The following is a 13,979-nucleotide window of genomic DNA, read 5'->3' as shown; positions in this document are numbered from 1 at the left end:
GACCATAGGGAAGGCAGTAATCAACTACCCCAAACAATGATTCTACTCATCACAATGAGAGTTGGTAAATCTGTTACGTAAGGATACATTGAAAACAGGAGATGAGTGGAAAAGAAAAGTATAGACAAACATGAGTAAAAATCTCTCAATGACATCAACATTCATGAAAGGGATGAGATTGAAACCTCATACCTTGATAATGATTCCCAAATTTTGAATTTCCAATGAAGAATATACAACACAACCTTATTATGTATCCAGACCACATTTTCATGCGAATATTACATGAAACATAGATAACAGAACATATTTCTGAATACAGAAAACAGTTTAAAAACTCAAGGGATTTGTTGAATGTACACAAAGTAAAAAATTAAAAATATATTCATGAAAAACACAACACACATGCGACAAACAATTCAGCAAGTAACAAAAAGAGATCTGATAATGAGTTCAAAATGAAGGTTAACAGCAAATCCCAACAAAATGTAACCAAGAACATGAACCCACAAAAAAACCAACTCACAAACACAATTTGCAAATTAGAAATTTCACAAACCCTACACAATAACATGTGCGTGAAACATCGAACAGATACCCAAAACGATCACAATTTGCAAGATTAGGAATTTCACAAACCCTAGAGAATAAAATGTCGCTTAACCATAGAACAGATACCAAAAATGATCAAAATTTGCACAATTAGGGATTTCACAAACTATAGACAATAAAAACTGGGTCAATCGTGGAACAGATGCCCAAATTCATCACAAGGATCGACACAATGAAGGAAAAAGAAAAAGGATGAAGAGGAAAATAGGTTTGGATGCACCTGATTGATTGATCTGAGATCTTGAATCTGAGCAAAAAATTGGAAAATCAATAACCCGGATGAACGGCGACGAACAAACTCCCAGGAGAACACAGCTCGTAGACAGAGTTTTGTACGGCAGACGAAACGAAATTTGAAGAAGAAAGCAAAGCTCCTAGGGTTCAAAGAAATCATTACCTATTCAAACAGATCCATCAAGAAGGAAGGTTACCTCAGTGATTCGGTGAAAAGGATGCGAGGTTGCGTGAGAGAGAAGCTGAAAGGGATGGCTGACGACTACTGTCAGAGGAGCACATGCATCACCGAAAGAAAGGGGCTAGGTGGAGGAGGTGCCACCGTGGAGGAGAGCCTCCACCTGGGACTGGAACCGGCGTGGGATGTGGGGAGGTCTCCAGCTCGGAGATGAATCAACGCCTATCTAGTGTATAATGATATATTTATCATTTGAGTCTATAAATCGCAAAATTCTCTTTTTTTTTTCTATCTCTATCCCTATTAGTCGAAACCAACGCTTTGATTTTTTGGTTGAGTAATAGTTCGAGTAAGTCATTTATATTAATACTAAAATGACTTTAGGACATTATAATAATTAATAATATGTTTTCTCACTTTTTTTTAAAGAAACTAGCTCAACACAACAAGTGGAGCATACAAAGACAATAATAAGATCAGCACAAACTATATAAAAAAGAATTAGGCAATACAAAGAACGCTAAATTTTATTCTTTGTCATTTCCAGCATTGCCATCAACAATAGAAAGGATCCACACCTAACCACTTCTTGTAGTTTGTAAAGGACAAATGGATAATTTTGTCAATTCCTTTTTCTTTGTGCTGGAAAATTCTTCTATTTCTTTCTAGCCAGATGTTTCAAATAATCGCACAGAAACATACCATCCATTTTTTACGCACCTCTTTACTAATGGATATCTCAATCCAACTCAGAAAATGTTCCTTCAACGTCCTTGGAAACGATCATTGCCTACTAAAAAATGATAGCCAAACACACCAAACCTATCAAAAAAAATCATAATAAAAAAAACAAATAGTGTTCATTTTTCACATCTTTGTTACATAATACACATACAATATCTTTCTGGTTGATAACCCCAATCCGGCTCAGTTTCTCCTTTGTATTGACCTATCAGACAAACAGTTCAACTTTTAGCAGTACTAATTCCTTTCAAATTGTCCTAATAAAATTGTAGCATGTTATATCGTCGGGGTTATTTCCGCCAGCAATATGTTTCCTCACTTCCGTCGCATTTTAAAAGATAAACAGTTGAGACTCAATTATTATATCCATATTCACCTTTCTAGATGACCAATTTTGTATTTCTCCCAAGGGATAAGGTTTGTTCATTACCATCCAAAAAAAATTGCATAACATTTCATATACTAATTGACTATTTGGCTCTTTTAGGTAAACTGTAGCTGCAATTCAATACACACAAGATTTATACCAAGTAGGCCACGTCTCTGGTGGCCACAATTTTGGTGACTAGTGGTGGCTATTCATTGACCATCCAATGAGAAGATGACAAGTGGCATCATAGTTAGTTCGGTTAATCTTTATTTAAGAAATTAATTACGGTAACTCTTGTCTCTTTTACCGGGGGTATTAGTAGAAATTGCTATCCTTTAGCAAGGGTATGAAGGTCAAGGGTTCAATGGATATCGGCGAGAGACGGCGTCGCCGGCAGCCTCAAGAAATGGGGTAGGTTGCGGCGGACGTCGTTCCAGAAAATGAGCTCGAGAGTTGATGAAGCAATAGTAGGTTTGTATCGATGGTGTTGGATCTATTATTGGCCGGAGGCATGGTAGAATGCGAAACGTTGATTTTGAAGTTATTGGCATGTTTAATGGTGAAGACTGAAGACGAGACTAAGGCGACATTGATGTTTGCGTCAATAACGTTTGATAATGTCGTTCGTTACAGGACCAGTTTATTATAGTCACTAGGTTTGCTTCAGCCTCCGGAGCACAAGGTAGTAACTTGGATGAGGCGCTCCTCCCCCGGTGATGTATGAAGGGAACACCAACTTGTTCCACCTACAACATTCCAGTCATGGTTTCGAAGATACTCTCCACGACGTTACACTATCAACGACAACTTCTCCACCACACACTCACCAAGTCGTTCACAAAAAAGAAGGACCCTACAGTGATAGACTCAAGAAAAGTACAACAGAAGCATAATTTATTTTTTCCCAAATCAAATACTGAATAAAATTTTAATTTTTTAAAAAAAATTTTGTGAAATTTTTGTTAATTCAGTTTTAACCACAGCAACATATATTTATTGTGTTTCATTAACAATTTTATCGTCATTAATATAGTGCACCCGAGAGTCAAACAATCTCCAAACTCCCCAAGTGTCAGGCACTGGTTGGTTCAACCGGCTTAGCCATTGTAGCTATTCAACCTTTACTGCCACCATAGATAGCACCTTATAAGTATGCTTTATATGAATCAAGAATATGTGAATTTTCATCCAACAAATCCTACAAACCAAGAATATATAAATTTACAATAAATTATACTCAACCAATAAAAATTTGACAATACCGCTATACACACTTATTTTATGAGGCGCGGAGAATCCGACATACAACAATTGAGTACATAATTTTGGGGGCTTTATTTGCAAGTGCATATAAATACCATCATCTCCTTTGGAAATTGAAGGATTTAATTGCAAAGGCAAATATTATTGCAAAAAATAGGCAGAAGCCAGCAACCATAATAGCGGCAACGCACAAGAAATCATGCCTGTACCCAAACACAACTCTGAGTACTTGCGAAATAGCCATGGAATTCCCATTAGATAGCTTCACAGATTTTTCATCACCACCATACTGTGAAGTCAGGAGACCATAAAGACTCCAGGCTACAGGGTTCGCCCAGTAATACCATCTCCACCAAACAGGGATTCTCTGAGAAAATTAAAGCAACATCCAGATAAAAAGTTCTTAAATGGATAATTTTAACGTAATGTATGAATCTTTTGTTCAGATGTGCCTCTCTTAAAAGCCTTAAGTTTATCATGAACAATAATAATTGGTGTCTTTAGCACTTTGCCACCGCAGTTTAAGTTACAGAATCAACTAGGGTATAGCCAACTAATTTTACAATTGTGGAAACTTAGCTAGAGTCAACTTCACGATGATAACTGAGAATCGTTAGATGAAAATTTAATCAAACTATTCAAATCATTTAATGGTTCTCAGTTATCAATTTTACATAAAGTTGACTCCATATGAATTTTCACCTTTTAAAATAGGAGGTTTGTTATAAAAAAAAAAAAACAACCCTCACTATTTTTAATTTTTCAAATTTTAAAACTAAATACAAGGAATTGGCTCGAGTTGGTTCACGATATAGTTGATTCCTTAGATTTAGAGTAAAATGAACACTTTGTTGTGAAATTTAACCGAAAAATCAAACTAAAATATAAGCTTCTTCGGATGAGCTTTTATTTTTTTTAATTAATTTAAACAAAAATTATAAAAAAATAAAAATAATTTTATGTTTGGATATTTCATGCAAAAAAATTTTTTTAGTTATCAATTATGGTTGAGTATAATAACCATAAAAAAGTATCTTTTTATTTATTTATTATGTGAAAAATATTTATTTTAAAAAAATATAAATTGTAATTTATCAAAAAAGATGTTTTTTTTTATTTTTTTAATACTAAAAATTTAATAAACACACTAAATAATAAAAAAGTTTATTATTTTTTTTATCAATTTAATAACACTCAAACAAGCAATTAAATGATAATTACTGGCTGCTGAGTAAACTATTATTATATTCATCAAGACTTTCTTCATTAATTAAATCCTTGAAAGAATGCTACATCATCAAATCATTCTGTTAACACCAAATAGTTACTCAAGACCTTGGCAAATAAAGCAGAATAAATGAATTAAAGAGTGAGGTTGAGGTTTCCATACCTTATGAGTAATCATAAAACCACTGAAAAGGTTCCATAACATATAAAATGGAGCAGCGATAATGGCAGCAACATTATGATTTGGTGTGACAGCCGTTGTCATCATTCCATAGAAGGTAAAATACAGCATAGTAACATACATGAAGAACAAGTACCATATGAACCTATCCACACTCCAGGCAAAGGAAGCCATAGAATAGAAAATTGTGGAGTATATCATAGCCTGTGCCAACACATAAGGAAACTCAATAACAACCTGCACATCCAAGAAGTACAACATATTAATTACTTATTACAAAATAAATCTTTCTCATCTGAAATGTAAGATACCTGAGCAAAAGCAAATGGTAAGGCCGAATACATCCCAGCAGCTCTTTCTCTATATGAAACAAATCTTTCAACCGAAACAACCGGTTGAACCGCTGTGCCATTTGTTATGCCAATGAAGAGGATTGCAGAATACATGGATCCCATGGCATTGAATAGATCTTGCTGCGTGTCTCTGAAAATGGTAAGCAAGAGTAAAACATGTTGAGAAATTCATGTGATTCAGCTAAAATTAGCATGAAAAAGAAAAAGACCTTTTAGCACCAAATCTCCAGCATATTGTCCCAAGCATCAAGGAGATGATGACAGTGTAAAAGAAGCGAACAGCAGTGTAGTGTGGGTTACGCCAGTAAGATAGATTTTGCTTCCAAAGACAAGTTAGGAACTGATCAAAATATGACCGACAATACTTGGTTGGAAAATGTAACTCTTTTGAATTATTGCTCGGCTTGCTCAAGCTTTCAACCAATTCTTTATTATACCTTTACATGAATGGTGTATTAATTAGTATACAGAAACTGGTTATTTATTTAGTAGTAATTTGAAATTTATACGCACTGGTATAAACTTGATCTTCGGTATATTTCTGCAAAGTCCACTCCTAAACGGTTTTCTTCTGTTGAAGAAGTAACCTCCAACATCCATGTTGCAGGGTTATATCCAGACCTGATCTTCGGAACCCCTTCCACTGCCTACAATCACATAGATAAGTAGTTGAGGATTGTTTCATCACCATTCATATATCACATAAATAAGTGAAAGCTAAGCATCAATTAGCTAACCTCGAAATAATTGACAAGTTCAGTAGATTTAGGGCCAAGTGGACCAGCATATATGAGCTCTCCTCCACGCTTCATAAACAGAAGCTATAAAAGGAATTGGGTTTTTGTTAGACTAATGTGTCCAAGGCCGTGACGCTAAACTATAAAGTATAAACTATATATTTATATAACAGAAACTAGCATATGTTGCATGTAGTAAGGAGAATATATACCTCATCAAACGATTCGAATATGTCTATGCTAGGCTGATGGATTGTGCACACAATGGTTCGGCCAGTATTCACTATATTCCTAACAGTTCTCATTACAATGGCTGCAGCCCTGGCATCCAATCCAGAAGTGGGCTCATCCATGAAAACTATAGAGGGGTTTGCAACCAGTTCAACTGCTATTGTTAATCTTTTTCGTTGTTCTGTTGACAAGCCATCAATTCCAGGTAGACCAACTAGTGCCCCTTTCAATGGAGTGAGTTCCACCAGTTCCATTACCTCCTCAACAAAGGCCTGCCATGCCAATCAAACTCTCCAAACTTAAACTTCAAAAGCAATAATGCATACTTTCAAAAATGAAATAGTAATGACAAGTTCATATGATTTTGGTAACTGCATTGTCTAATGTCTAAACAAAGACTGAGTTCAAATAATATAACTCTTTACCTTTTGCGTTTCAAAGTCAACATCTGAAGATAACCGGAGCCAAGCAGAGAACAATAAGGACTCCCAGACAATCAAGCAAGGGGAATGAACATCTGTCTGCTCACAATAACCAGAAATTCTTGCAAAACTGTCTTGCCTTTTGGGATAACCAGATATGTATATGTTCCCTTCTATAACACCTCCAGTTTTTCTTCCAGCCAAGACATCCATTAGCGTGGTTTTTCCAGCCCCGCTTACTCCAACCAATGCTGTCAACACTCCAGGCCTAAAAGCTCCAGTAACATTAACAAGCAGCTGCAGCCTTTCTTCTTGTATCCCTTCTTGTTTCAGTTCCTGAAGAAATAATGAATCAAATATCTTTAAGAATACTTTTTAGGGTTCGACCGGGAGTTTGTTTTTACGCACCAAAGGGACATCCACATAGTAATTGATATTGCTGAAAGCCATGTATAGAGGTTGAAATGGGAGAACCATTCCTCTTTGTTTGAAATGCTTTCCTGGGATGACAATACAATAAAATGAATGTCATTTCCCAGCTGAACAGAAATGGGCAAAGAACATATGTATAGACATTTTACAAACCACTGGATGCTGAATGCTGCAAGTACTCTCTCAACTCAACAATAACACTTTCACCTTTCCTACTCTTTTCTCTTTCTTGTAGCTCACTCTTTGAAACTACAGCTTGTTGTTTTCCCAAAGCTGAAGAAAATAAGCAGAACAAGATCTTAAATTGTCCTATTAAATATTAAACATTTAAACAATTAAACTATACAGAGGAATTTGTCTTACGATTAAGGTAAGCTAAGAAGATAGTAAATAATGTGTTGAACAAAATTGTATATCCAACCATTGCTCCAAGACCAATCCAATACCAATAGCTCTCTTGATACAAACTTCGCTGTTTCAACACTAGCTTACCCAAGGGATAGTTGGTGATCTGATTTTGTACTGTCTGTAATAAAGAGAAGAATTTCGAGGCAGTAAGGAAATTGTTTGATTGAATGCATACTAAATAGAGATCATCACTTTACAGCATTAACCTGTGAATAAATACTGTTACATAGCTCTCAAAGTTATGATGAAAACGGTGTAAATGATACCTTATCCCAGGAATGCCCAAGGAACTCATTTACGGAAGCCGAATTTTGTGCATACATTAAAGGAGAAATCCAAAAACCCCATATCCACCAACTTGGAATCCGATCTATCAAAAAATGATAAAACATAGTTCAATAAATAAATCAAACTAGGAGAATGCAGAGTGCAATTCCTATATAACCTCTTGAAATGATGTATCCGCCAAGAGCCATCACAATCAACATGGCAAAGGATCCAAAAGTATTGGCCACTATCATGTTCCGCCCCAAGGATCCTATCAGACGAAATAGGCCTAGAGACATCTGGTGCAGAAAGAAATAAAGCAAGAACTGCCGAAAAAATCTGCAAAATCAAGAAACACAAAAATGGCTCAAGAGAAACTTAAGAATACACAAAAGTCCAGTTAGAATTGAGAGTTACCTGATAATTGAAGGATCATATCCAATTGTATAGTAAGATACAGCAACCCAGCAACCAGCTTCCATGAGAGAAGTTGGGATGCTAAGGAACCAAGAAGGGATTGTATATGCCCAGCTAGGATAGAAGTGCAAATCTCTATGCTTGTACAAAACTGGAAGCTTTGCAACCAACATTGACACCTCCGTAAAACCATTGAAGAGAATAATAACCATCGAAAAATACAGTGAACCAAGATATAATCCCCCGTCGTCAATTGTATTATGGTGCATCGTTGTCCGAAAAAATACACTCATTGTAATTAAAGCAACCAAAAACAGCTGCAAAGAATAAATACATAGGTAGATCATCGTTCTTCATAGGCTTCTGAAGGTGGTTGATTCAATAAAATTAAAATCTAAAATCTTTTAACTATATACCTGAACAAATTTGAAAACATAAATGAATGAATTCCGTTTCATAAGAAGCTTCTGCCACTGGTAATTTGTCCTGAGAAGGTCAAGCCTGGTGGCGCCATAGGTACAAGTAGCCAAGGCTGCGGGATGATTGTAGCGTTTATCAAAAGGAGCTCTTAGTTCCTCTGATAAGTTCTTTCCCTCGCGATGCAATGAAAACGCTTGGGCAAACTTCCCAACAGGTATGTACCGATAAGGCTGGTCCAGAGCAGACCAGTACTGCTCCTGGTCCTTCTTTGACGTAACCTGTTAACAAAAAATTAGTCAGAAAGTCTTAGAGGCCAGCACTTTTATTAAAATAAAGAATCAAATATTGCTACCACTTACTTCTTGTAAGAAATCTGCTACATTCTTTCGCTCAGGACAAGTGAACCCCATCATTTTGAAAAACTCAAGAGCAGATTCACGGGGCCCTTGATAAACAATCTGACCCTCGCACAATAGAATGACATCATCAAACAATTCATAGGTCTCAGGAGCTGGTTGGAGAAGAGATATGATAGTGGTTGTATCAAGTGCACGGGTAGAATGTTTAAGATATCTGATGATTTGGTAAGTGGTTGCACTATCGAGCCCGGTTGATATCTCGTCCATGTACAGAACTCTTGCTGGACCAATTAGTAACTCTCCTGCAAATCTCACACATCATTTGGTTAGCATAACACATACTAAAATGCAAGACAAATTATATGTCAATGTTATGATAAACCTGTTGTAAGTCGCTTCTTTTGTCCCCCTGAGATTCCCTTGAGCATTTCATCTCCCACTAATGTGTCTCCACATATGTCCAAACCTAATATCTTTGTGAGAAATGTCTTAGCTCTATTTTTACGCTTTTATCAACTCAACAAATACTAAACTATTTCGCAATTTGCATAATGAATACCTTTATGATGTACTCTACCACAAGATCGATTTCCTGTCCTCCAAGAGCAATTGACTACAAAAGAAAATAGATTCGATTATTAGTTTGTGTAACAAGTTTTCGTAATTAATGAAGAGCATACCTTCATGAAGAGATCAAGATCAACATCTGGTTTTATTCCAGCACTCTTTTCTCTCCTAGCAAGCTCTAGTAGCATATCTGTTAACGCTCAAGACTTTAGTACTCAGAATCGTAAAATCAACTATTCAACGTAACTTGTTTATCATAACACATTACCAAATTTAAATCCGACGCCTTGACAACGGCCTGCAAACTGGAGAGTTTCCCTCACGGTCATTTCTGCCACATGCCAGTCTTGTTGACTGACATAAGCAGACGTTCTCTGAGGAATAAATTCATTCAAACCATGTCCATTGTAAGTAATGTTCCCTGACATCTGTGGATGATATAAGAACAAAAATGAGGTGGTGACAAAAAGAAGAGAAAACAAAGATACAAGTCCAAAATAGAATGTAGATATAACTCCTACCTACCAGTGCTTATTGCCTTGGGTTATTATCAATTTCAAAACCCAAACAACCTATTGCTCCATTCACATAATGATTCATGTTATCAATTTTTTTTTTTTAAATTAGGAGTAAGACTCAAACGAAATTATGTTATTTTAACTAGAGCTTGTTGGCTCATGTTATCAAGTTAAAACAAGACTCTAGCAGGGATTCTTATACTGTTGTTCAATGTGAGTGTAATTGCAGTCTACTTAATTAGTATACCTGTAAACCAGGTCTTAGCCTACCAGCAAGAGCTAATAGAAGTGTCGTTTTTCCAGAGCTTGGTGGACCCAACAGCAGCGATAGTCTGCAACAATGACAAAACAATATCTTATCATATACATGAAAAAATTAATTTATTAATGGTTATTTTAAACAATATTGTTACGTCTGTAATTTTTTTATTGTAAATACCATTTGACACCTGACAACCAATATTTTTTTATTTTATTGATTAAAAAATAATTTACATACATAATTAATTAATAACAATCATATTTTAATTTAATTTATCAATATTTTTATTGTTTTTCATATAACACATTATAAATAAATTTTGAATAGAAAACTTTAGCCAATACTGTTTAACACATGAATCATAACAAGTTGTGACAACTAAAAATTAAACAAAATTTTTTTTTCTATTGTTCGGCACATATCAATGTAATATAAGGACAACGACTCTACCAAAGGAGGCATTATTATATACCCAAAAACAAAAAGGGAAAATGATTGATAGCAAATAAAAATTTGAAGGAAAATACTTAACGGGATTGTGTGATGAAGTACGATGATAATAATATTTTAGTTTTTTTTTTCCTAAATTATTTACTGTCAATTGTAAAAGAATTTTGTATAGATGTGTATTACCATGTAAGTAATAAATTCTTAAATTCATTACTTAAAAAATTATTTAAACATGAATCTAATTGATTGAATGACCATATAAAATTTTTTATATTACTGATAAAATTAAACTTAACAAAAATTGAGAAGAAAAACTTTAAAAAATAATAATAGCCATTTTTCTATTGAAGAATATTCTATTTGGCCAATGCAAATCTATAAGCAATTAGATATAACCATGTATTAAAATAGACAAGAAAAAAAAAAACACATTAAAACTTAAACCAAAAAGTTTTAACAAACAAGAAGGAATACTCTCTGTTCCCACCAATTATGTACTCATTAATTTTTTTAAAAAATGATCATCGCTAATAATTGTATACATTATCTAACAATGTTTGCATCCAACAAATTGGGACAATATCAGCACTTCAAAAAGGACAGAAATTAAACATTTAGGATTTTTATTTATGAAAGATACAGCCGACTGTAATAACAACTTTATCTTTCAATTTTTGAAATCTCCAATGTTACACAAATTTGCGATAAAAAATACTCAAACTATTTCTTATGGTTCTCAATAAGACATTAAGGCCAGTATGAATCTAATAAAATATTATAATTAAGTGAATAATAACTTTGATCACTGACCTTGAAGGTCTTATAATCCCACTAATGTTAGCAATAATCGTCAATTTACTTCTCTTCCTTCTTAATATCCTCATTTGTCGTAGAAGAGCCTAATAATACAAACCGAAATCAAATTAAAAAACTATATAAAAAAACGAAAAAAATCGTTGATTGAAGTCAACCTGAGTACTGTATATTACCTCACTCATATTGCAAATAAAATTAGAAATTGTAGGCAATGCTCTACTTCCTACGTGGACAAAAGTCTCTATCGTTAAGTTTTGAAACCGAACTTCAATCTTCGGAAACTCCAAATCTACTCTGCGGACACATAAAAAAATAAAAGCATTATTAGCTACATTCAAAGCAAAAATGAAAGATCCAGTCAAAATAAGAAGTATACAACAAATCACAAACACTATTTCCAACTACACATGGAAGAAACAGAGTAAAGAAGGTACTTGTTACCTACATCATTTTCTATTAACAATAATATAGACTCAATTATAATTAATTTTATAGTAAGAGTACATAACAAGTACATCAAATGTAACAACTAACAAATATTTTTTTTAGATTTTTATTTTGAAAAATACTACTTCTGATTTTAGAACTCTGAATTATAAGTTTACTAGATTCTACATTTCCCCTGTGGATGCACAGAAAAGAAGTTATCATTACGCGTCGAATCGGTTTCTCATGAGCTGAAAGAACGTCTCAGGATCATCATCGAGTGCATCGACGAGCCTCTCGAGAAGGATCCGATGCTCCTGTGTGCCGAGGTCTGCGACGTTGACCTCCCTCTTGTCGCCGCTGAGATTCTTAAAGATCCCCCTCCGCGCTCGCCTGTAGGTAGGGAGCCTCTCAAGCGCGGCCCACCGCAGCGCCTCCTCATCCTCCCCTTCCTTCCGAAACGACGTCGATCTCGCAAATGCATTATCCGTGGAATTCCACATTGTGCCCCTTCGCCACCTTCTCTGCCAGCGGACAGCTCACGAACCCCTAACTGTCTAACAAACTCGAACAAAATAGAATATAATAACAATAATAACGTATGTTAGTGGTGGTGTGAGGGTTGTTACTGGTCAGTTCAACGGTGGTGTTAGTTTGTGAGAAACAGAAAGAGATGAGAAATGACGAGAAAAACTGAAGAAGGTACAACAATACAACTACTATTACTGCTGCTACAAATGTAGATTAAGTGTTGTTTGGACAGGTAGTTGAGGTGTGCATTAAATGATAGAGACTTGAATATTTCTTCCCTCTCCACATATATTGAGATTTGAGTTGGTGCACTGCGATAAAGAGCACAACACTCTGGTGTCTTTCTTTATCTCTCGAGTTAGACCTTCCCTCATTTAATAGCCGCGGGAAAGGATAAACAAACAATAATTCAGAAAAATCAAAATCAAACACGAAGCTCTCGCACTGTGACTGTCACGCGCTCCTGCCAACTAACTACCCTGTCTATAATGCCTTTTAATCCTTAACACTTTAACACTAACGCTGCCTCTGGATTAGGATTTTAGAAATAAATAAATAAATTTGACTTTGATCAAGAGTAAAATGCATAACTGTACCTATACTTCTATGCGTGTGGACTTGTAAATGGGTGTAAAATACTAATGGGTTTCGACTTTCAGCACAAATTTTATTATGAATTTTACTTTTCAATTAATTTACAAATATTGAAACTTATTCCTTTTAATTCTTAATATCTGTGAAAAGATAGATTGAATAATATTTTCAATAAAAGCCAGTTATTGAAAAAAATATATATATTCCAACACACTTTTAATGTGCCAACATAAACACCTATTTTAATATGTATATTTTTTTTTCAGTGTTTGGAGAGTACAGTGGTCATTTAGAGTGATATAACAAGTAAACTGGAACGAGGTAGAGAATTTACAATCTCATCCTTGTAGTGAGTGGTGAGTGGTGACCACGATCTAATGGTAGACATGGTGGGTTACTGTCCCGGTTTTGGGAAAAGGGCCACAACTTGAAAATTAAGTATGAAGCATTATTGTACATTATGGTGGGTTACTAGTAGTGATGATTGAAGGAGCAAGCGTGTTCGGAGCTTTTACTTTTGATTTTACTTGCAACTTACCTCCCTTTTCAGCTTGTATTTTGGATTTAAGAGTTGTTGCGAGTTATGTCAACCTTTTCCTTTCTTTACTTCCATGCACAAAGCCAAGAATCATCAAATGGAAACACATGTAAAACGTTATTCTCCTCTATTTGTTCTACGTTATTGAAAGAGGTTCATGCACGAAATTTAGTCTAAAGAAAACACTCACATACATATTAAAATAACGGTGAAAACTCAGGGGAAGTCGACTTCAGGTGAAATTGATATCTGAGAGCGTTAGATGAAAATTTAGTCAAATCAATTAAATCATCTAGCAGTTCTCAGATATCACGTGAAGTCGACTGCACCTGATTTTCTATATAAAATAATATATAAAATATAAAAGAATATACATTACAACAAAAAAAATTCACATATTGATTTGTCTTTTTTTTATCTTT

General features: G+C 34.8%; 1 protein-coding gene across 3 annotated transcripts; it reads right to left on the bottom strand.

Annotated features, from left to right (window-relative positions):
- Positions 1-3,298: 3,298 nt before the first annotated feature.
- On the bottom strand, positions 3,299-12,753 carry LOC130942224 (ABC transporter G family member 32-like). 3 transcript variants are annotated; one of them, XM_057870936.1, is made up of 24 exons: positions 12,123-12,753; positions 11,642-11,762; positions 11,463-11,551; positions 10,188-10,272; positions 9,691-9,850; positions 9,536-9,612; positions 9,415-9,468; positions 9,238-9,328; positions 8,856-9,157; positions 8,493-8,774; positions 8,077-8,393; positions 7,838-7,998; positions 7,659-7,762; positions 7,348-7,510; positions 7,138-7,257; positions 6,961-7,052; positions 6,556-6,888; positions 6,112-6,402; positions 5,900-5,983; positions 5,676-5,809; positions 5,372-5,599; positions 5,121-5,292; positions 4,792-5,046; positions 3,299-3,768 (listed from the first exon to the last, which is right to left on the bottom strand). In XM_057870936.1, the coding sequence occupies exons 1-24, from the start codon at positions 12,395-12,397 to the stop codon at positions 3,499-3,501; spliced, it is 4,260 nt and encodes a 1,419-aa protein (XP_057726919.1). In that variant the 5' UTR covers positions 12,398-12,753; the 3' UTR covers positions 3,299-3,498. The 3 variants fall into 3 exon arrangements, with proteins under 3 accessions (XP_057726919.1, XP_057726927.1, XP_057726935.1); XM_057870944.1 differs by lacking the exons at positions 10,188-10,272; positions 11,463-11,551; positions 11,642-11,762; positions 12,123-12,753 and adding an exon at positions 9,948-10,140; XM_057870952.1 differs by lacking the exons at positions 10,188-10,272; positions 11,463-11,551; positions 11,642-11,762; positions 12,123-12,753 and adding an exon at positions 9,944-10,125.
- Positions 12,754-13,979: the final 1,226 nt, after the last annotated feature.

Source organism: Arachis stenosperma, chromosome 1 (assembly GCF_014773155.1).
Source record: "Arachis stenosperma cultivar V10309 chromosome 1, arast.V10309.gnm1.PFL2, whole genome shotgun sequence".
Lineage (NCBI taxonomy): Eukaryota > Viridiplantae > Streptophyta > Magnoliopsida > Fabales > Fabaceae > Arachis > Arachis stenosperma.
The sequence above is the reverse complement of the archived record's forward strand: the minus strand, read 5'-3'. Positions and strand labels throughout refer to the sequence as shown.